Genomic DNA, 8,003 nt, shown 5'->3' with positions numbered 1-8,003 from the left:
TACGGCTTCCAGAGGCTCAAGATGTCAAATTGGGAGAATGGGTTTATATGGGAGCAATATCAGGTTGTAGACCGATTTGAACCCTACTTGGCATAGTTGTTGGAAGTCGTAACAGAACACTATGTGCAAAATGTCAGGATAACTAATGCGGCTTGCTGTAGAGCTGGCAAACTATCGATAATCGCAATATTCGATATTTTTAATAATAAACATCGATGGTATCAATACTATCGTTAATTTCCCATCACCTATAAAGGGTGATTTTTTTGAGGTTAGGATTTTCATGCATTAGTATTTGACAGATCACGTGGGATTTCAGACATGGTGTCAAAGAGAAAGATGCTCAGTATGCTTTGACATTTCATCATGAATAGACTTACTAACGAGCAACGCTTGCAAATCATTGAATTTTATTACCAAAATCAGTGTTCGGTTCGAAATGTGTTCATTCACCGTAACGTTGCGTCCAACAGCATCTTTGAAAAAATACGGTTCAATGATTCCACCAGCATACAAACCACACCAAACAGTGCATTTTTCGGGATGCATGGGCAGTTCTTGAACGGCTTCTGGTTGCTCTTCACTCCAAATGCGGCAATTTTGCTTACTTACGTAGCCATTCAACCAGAAATGAGCCTCATCGCTGAACGGTGAATGAACACATTTCGAACCGAACACTGATTTTGGTAATAAAATTCAATGATTTGCAAGCGTTGCTCGTTAGTAAGTCTATTCATGATGAAATGTCAAAGCATACTGAGCATCTTTCTCTTTGACACCATGTCTGAAATCCCACGTGATCTGTCAAATACTAATGCATTAAAATCCTAACCTCAAAAAAATCACCCTTTATTTCAAACGAAAATAAGAAGTACAAATCAGGAGATCGATTTATATAGAAGCAATATCAATGCACAGACCGAGTAAACCCAAATTTAATAAAGTCAGTTGGAAGTCATGAGAAAAATTATTGTACAAAATTGTACACTATTCGAATGAAAATTACGCCCTCTATAGGCGCAATGTACCTTAAAATATACATTCAATGTCCGATTGCTTAATTTTATAAAATTTTGCAAAAAATTAAGTTTTCCGATAGTATCGATAGGTAAAATATCAATCGATATTCAGATAAAAAATAAAATGTCGTTATATAGCTCTAGCTTGTAGGGTCTCAAGAAGTCAAAGCGGGTTATCGGTTTATATGGGAGCTATATCCAAACCTGAGCCGATAGTGTGTCTGTTCAAAATTCCAAGCGGCAAATGAGGTCAACATCAAGAATATATAAATTTATGGGGTCCCAGATCAATATTTCGAGGTGTTACAAACGGAATGACTTGAGTAGTATACTCCCATTCTATGGTGGTGGGTAACAAAATAGATTTCTTAATATCAGCAGACATTGCTTGCTGTTAATAGCAAACTTTTTTTTTAACCTGAAATTATCTGGCAATAGGGCAATAGGCCCTCATATCGACTAGATAAGGTGGGAAAGACATTTTAGTTCAATTTGAGTTTAAATGCTGCTCGTTGAAGCCATAATGTCTTACTATGACGTTGTGCCGCTGACAGTGTGCGGTGATGGAGAACGATCTATGTACTCTAAACTTTCACCGTTTCGCGATGTCTTTGATCCGGTCCTTTGACAATTCGAGCACATCTGCAGACTGGAGCTGAGTGTTGTCATTGTGGTAGAGGACTTTTTCGATGATTGCCTCGCTACTTGAGTACTCGGATTTGCATTTTTGGGCGATTCGCTGGCCGATGCTGACGCTGAAGCTGATGCTAGTGCGGAAGACACATTTAGGCATTCGGAAGGTCTCTCCAGTATGGGGGCCAAAGTTGTAACAACCGAATTGGCCATTGCCTCCTCAAGTTCTCGTTCCCATTCACGCTCCTTCTTCTCCATGTCTTTGCGCTTTAGTTCCTTAAAACGATTGTAGACAATGAACTCCTTAACTAAGGCAGTTTCGGGATCGCTGTCGCGTTGCGCCGAACGCTGTTTGGCGAGGCGCTTCTTCTTTTTATGCAGGGGGCGGGTTTCGACAATCATTTCTTCGAGTTCCAGGCAGGGATCACAATTGAGATGGTCCTCTGGTGGTTTGAAGGGGGGTTTCTGCTTCTTCTCTACCACATCCTTGAAGTCAGTGTGTCGGAGCAGGGGTGTCTGCTGCAGTTCTTGCTGTGAACTGATGCGGCCTCCGGGATGTACACACAGCAACTGTAAGTTAATATTAATTAAGATCATATTCTACCATTTTGCCTGCCTCACTCCGCCCATCTCTCGTTCTGGCTTAATTAAATTGGTTCATTGAAACATTACCTTCGTTATTAAATCCACAAAATCTGAACTCCAATAGCGTGGATAATGTACGGGCGAATTCAGTATATGCTTCACATCCACCAAGGCTGTATTGGAGTGTACAGAGAATGGTCTGATATTGGCTCGCATCTCGTATGCCACAACGCCCAGTGACCACCAATCGACGGGGAATGTGTAACCAGCTGCAATGAAAGTAATTGGGTACATAAATTACGTGGGGGTAGTAACTGAGACGCCATAGAATGAAGGTGCTGGTGCGGCCATTGCGTCATCACGTCATCGTATAATTAAAGTTCTGGATGTGAACACTTACCCACTTCGTCCAGTGCACACATAAAGACTTCTGGTGCCATGTAGGGTTTCGTGCCTGACATGCTGCATGCCAGGCCATCCTTCGCCAGTCTTGTTGCTATATTAAAATCAGTCAAATGTGCATGACCTGCAAAACGAAAAAAGAGTCATAAGAATAATGCAAAACGTCAACGATGAATGAATGATAAATGCCAAAGGGAAAGACATTAGCGTTAAAATTAATTTAAAATCTTCTAAAGGCTGTATGTGCCCTTTTCTGTTGCTTGGAGATTTCAGACTTTAATGTAAGTAAAATTTTGACCATTACGATATTTTGAATCGATTTTGCTTAATTCGTCGGTTAACGCTTATGTTAGATCGGTTTGGATTGAATAAAGGATAAGGGACCTTCTTTTAATAAACGAGTCTGGGCATCAGAGAGTATTACTATTAAATAGTTAAAGACATTGCAAATGTCGCTAGCATTAGTAAAGGCATAACCACCACAGAAAATGCTTTTGTCAGAGTGCGACCCAAGGCATAGGTATTTCAGCACTTTAAGATGGTAAATCGAGGAATCGGGCTGTAAGTGGATGCAGTCAAATATGATCCAATTTGATATGACATGATCTGTCACAGGTTTGGGGTTGGTATTCTGTACCTCTTTTCAAGCGGAAATTTGTCAAGCTCCATATAACAAAAACGTTTGAGCTAAAAACATGTAAAATAAATAAAATCCTTTCTTCCTCTAATGGCTTAAAAGGAGCACTTAAAAACAATTAATCCTTGTGATGTATGAAGGTAAAATTGTGCTAGTACAACAAAGATCATGTAATTATGTTATCTTTTTAAGTTTTTGGCAACTATTCCAAAAGCTGAACAGAATACCCTGCTTTAAATACAAACAATTGTTTCTCATTTCAAGGAAATCGTATGAAAAATTTAGCTAAGATCGCATCAAGATATAGTCAATTATAATCCCATCCTTGAATTTAACCTGCCTGTGGACAAAAAAGTAAACTGTACAAATGATTACATGAAAAGCTTAATTTTAAACAAGTAAAAGCGTGCAAAGTTCGGCCGGGCCGAATCTTATATACCTTCCACCATGGATCAATTTTGTCGAGTTCTTTTCCCGGTATATCTATTGTGCTGTTTCGGGCTATAGACCGATTCAGACCATATTTGACACGTATGTTGAAGGTCATTGAATCGAATCTTATATACCTTCCACCATGGATCAATTTTGTCGAGTTCCTTCCCCGGTATCTCTGTTGTGCTGTTTCAGGCTATAGACCGATTCAGACCATATTTGACACGTATGTTGAAGGTCATTGAAGAAACCGTTGTACAAAATTTCAGCCAAATCGGATAATAATTGCGCCCTCTAGAGGTTCAAGAAGTCAAGATCCCAGATCTGTTTATATGACAGCTATTTCAGGTTATGGACCGATTTTAACCATACTGAGTACAGTTATTGGAAGTCATAACCAAACACGTCATGCCAAATTTCAGCCATATTGGATAGGAATTGCGCCCTCTAGAGGCTCAAGAAGTAAAATAGGGAGATCGGTTTATGTGGAAGCTGTATCAGGCTATAGACCGATTCAGACCGCGTTTGACACGTACGTGGAAGGTTATGGGAGAAGCCATTGCTCAAAATTTCAGTCAAATTGGATAATAATTACGCCTTCTAGAGGCTCAAGAAGTCAAGATCCCAGATCGGTTTATATGACAGCTATATCAGGTTATGAACCGATTTAAACCATACTTAGCACAGTTATTGAAAGTCATAACAGAATACGTCATGCTAAATTTCAGCCATATCGGATAGTAATTGCGACCTCTAGAGGCTCAAGAAGTCAAGACCCCAGATCGGTTTATATGACAGCTATATCAGGTTATGAACCGATTTCCACCATACTTAGCACAGTTGTTGGAAGTCATATCGAAACACGTCATACCAAATTTCAGCCAATTTGGATAAGAATTACGCCCTCTAGAGGCTCAAGAAATCAAGATCCTAGGTCGATTTATATGGCTGCTATATCCAAACATAGACCGATATGGTCCATTTACAATCCCAACCGACCTACACTCATTAAAATATTTGTGAAAAAATGCAAGCGGCTAGCTTTACTTCTTCGAAAGTTAGCGTGCTTTCAACAGACGGACGGACGGACGGACGGACGGATAGACGGACGGACGGACAGACGGACAAACGTACAGACGGATGGACGGACGGACAGACGGACGGACAGACGGACGGACAGACGGATGGACATGACTAGATCGACTCAAAATGTCATGTCGATCAAGAATATATATATTTTGTGGGACCCTATCCTATGGTGGAGGGTACGCAATGGTGACCGATTCAAGTTTGAGCTCCATGATAAGGGGCTTCCTTTTTATAGACGATTCCGAACGGCGTGCAGCAGTGTGACACCTCTTTGTGGAGAAGTTTTTACATGACTGCCATACCTAATGGTACAGTACTTTACAAATGTCTCCAGCATTAGGAGGGGATAACCAACGCTGAAAAAATTTTCAGATGTTCTCGCTAACCTCTGCGCTACAGTGGCCTCCAGGCTACCTGACTTAGTGAGATATATTCTGGTTGTATTGGCATGCTGGATGAACGGACACGAAGGTAATTTCAATTCAAGAAGCAGGAAAACTACAACACTGCCCCTTCTCGACCTCAGGACTAGGACATCTACAAGACTTAGCTAAGAAGATATAAGGGCGAGCTGAACTAGTCCTCGACAAACTGTCCATGGGTAATCCCAAGGAAAATCGTAGCGTCGGAAGAGGTTATCTCTGACATTGGGGGTCTGGGATTGTTGAGGAAATTTTTAGGGCGATCAAAAGTTTCAATACCCGTAGATTGCCAGGACCTGAAAATTTATTGCTTGTCCAACTCAAATAGACTGGAGAGACTCTCGAGAGGTTGTAAGAAACATAGCTTAAGCCGAGTATTCCTAAACCTCGCCCGTCTTGACAGAAACAGACTCTCATTACGAATTCGAGTATATAGAAGGAATAATCTGTGATAGCATTTATTGACATTGAGGTTGTTAGGAACATATTTCAAGGCGAGGAATCAAAAAGATCACCTGTTACGACAGTAACAGCCCCATTACATATTTGGCTTAATAGAAGGCTCTTCCACTGTGGAGGAATATTCTTCGATAACATTTCTTGACGTTGAATGGATAAAGTTTTTATGCAGCTATGTTTTTATTCAGGAGCTATTTTTTTCCAACTTTCTATAAACTTTTTGAATAATGGAATTTTTAGACACGTGAAACACTCCTTTTAAAACCAAAATGAGTTCCATTCAAAAACGGGGTGACATGTGAAAAACAAAAAGTGACGATTTAGTTTATGTTCAAGAAGGACGAATGCACCATTAATACGACCTTTATTGGATGCAGTTGTATCGCAACTGAGAATTAGCACTATGTCGTCAAGATTACAATCACGACCAAAAGAGTCGTCCAATTACGACATGGCAATAAAATGTTCCGTATTTTTATAAGAAATAACCAGAGAAACTGACTATCAGAACTTCGGAAAATATGGAAAGAGTGACGCAGTAAGCTATGCTATGGAATTTTGACACCACTGTTCGACGAATTCTCCATCAAAAATTTCAATTTCATCCCTATAAATTGGCTGTTGTTCAAGAATTAACTGAACGTGATTTTGTTGCCTCCCAAAATCCTATCTGAAGACGCGGTTGTTGTTTTACATTTACATTTCCAACTATACCAACAAGCAAAACATGCGTAATTGGAGTGGAGTTGTCCAGTCCCGATATCTAAAAGGCAACCCTCTATTAACTAAACACAAGCTACACCCAGAACCACTACTTTGGCAGTTAATAGTGTACCGATCGACTCAGAATTACTTCCTAGTTCGATCTAGCCATGTCCGTTTCGTCGTTAATGCGTATGTCTATCTGCCTGTTTATAAGGTACGGGTCACATTTGTTATCCAATCATCACGAAATATTACACATGCCACTGTTTTAGGCCAAGGACAAATGCTATGAATTTTGGTGATAATCAGTTCAGATTTAGATATAGCTCCGATATCCCGATCGTCATAATATTTCGTAGTTTGCTTAGTGGGATCAAAAGGAAAAAAAGTGAAGGTATGCGCTTAAAAAAAAAGACTTTCTGTTTTTTGGGACACTGTAATGTACAATTTTCTACAATTTGCTAGTTTTTGAACGAGTTTAAATTACAGCAGTCAAAAAGAGTACTGCTTTTTTATGCTTTTAAATAAAAAATTAACGCCTATAGCTGTATAGACATTAAAAAAATGGAAATGCCTCAGTTGTTGTAATGAAGTTTATTTTTTTTTATGGATTCATTCAAAAGTTTAAAATGTTTAATTTAATATCAGCCGACAGTGTTTGTTGGTATCAGCAGACTAATTGCTCTGGGTGTACCTTCATTCTTTGGTGGAGGGTATAAAAAGAGAGATTCCGTTGCACACTGGTGTTGTCTTCTGCAGACCTCTAGTTGTACCCTGCCGTAATATGTGTGGAGGATAGGATCTTCCAGCCTAGATGCCTCGGATGTATCTGCCGAGAAAGCTTTTGCAGCTTGCCCTTGTATGCCCGAGTGTGGTGTCCTTAAGGATTTGGCCTTTTAACAGAATGTAGAATGCGTGCACCCAAAGAAATTTGTTAGTGTAAACATTAAAAATGTTTGCTGAAACAACAGAAAGTCTGCTAAAAATGGGACAGCAGTAAATTTTTGCTAAAACAGCAAACATTTTCTGCTGTTTTCAAAAGGTCTAAAAATTTCATAAATACTTCAAAGAATGTGTGTATTCTATCTTATCTTTTAGTATTAGAGGCATATAAAGTGTATTACGATCTAATTTTCTACAATTTGATCATATTTTAACGATTTCAAATAACAGCAGACAAAATATTAACTAAAATCATATTTATGCTATTGGAAAAAAATTTACCTCTTAAATGACAAAAATGTGCATTAACATATGACAAATGCTTTAATCATTTCAGACAGTGTTCACTGATATCAGCAAACTTATATCTTTGGGTGTGTCGAAACTTTTTACCCCCTACCTTTTGTTTAGCTGAGTAACCAGGTTTGCCGTCAGAGATGGCAAAGTTAGTATTATAGTACTTTTCTTAGTACTTTTCGACTAGAGTAGAACCGCAGTTCCTCTGGGAACGTTTAAGTACCTAATACCAAGAGAAATAAGTAAGCTGATATCAGCATACACTGTCTGAAATCAAAAACAATGAACCCACCACCATGGATATACTAATCATCCTATTTTATTATAACACCACTATCATATCCATAGTTATATCTAAATAGGGGCTGATCTGGATCGTAT

General features: G+C 39.1%; 1 protein-coding gene across 2 annotated transcripts in view; it reads right to left on the bottom strand.

Moving 5' to 3' along the window:
• Nucleotides 1-780: 780 nt before the first annotated feature.
• LOC106085904 (serine/threonine-protein kinase 32A) overlaps nucleotides 781-8,003 on the bottom strand; it is a 139,348-nt gene continuing 132,125 nt past the window's right edge. For both annotated transcript variants that reach the window (XM_059363687.1, XM_059363688.1), the window contains 3 exons: nucleotides 2,638-2,763; nucleotides 2,325-2,506; nucleotides 781-2,222 (listed from right to left, as the gene is read on the bottom strand). In XM_059363687.1, the coding sequence (XP_059219670.1) occupies nucleotides 1,551-2,222; nucleotides 2,325-2,506; nucleotides 2,638-2,763 (980 nt within the window). In that variant the 3' untranslated portion in view covers nucleotides 781-1,550. The remainder of the gene's footprint in view (nucleotides 2,223-2,324; nucleotides 2,507-2,637; nucleotides 2,764-8,003) is intronic.

The sequence above is a fragment of the Stomoxys calcitrans genome, chromosome 2 (assembly GCF_963082655.1).
Source record: "Stomoxys calcitrans chromosome 2, idStoCalc2.1, whole genome shotgun sequence".
Lineage (NCBI taxonomy): Eukaryota > Metazoa > Arthropoda > Insecta > Diptera > Muscidae > Stomoxys > Stomoxys calcitrans.
This window is presented reverse-complemented; position numbering and strand designations above follow the sequence as displayed.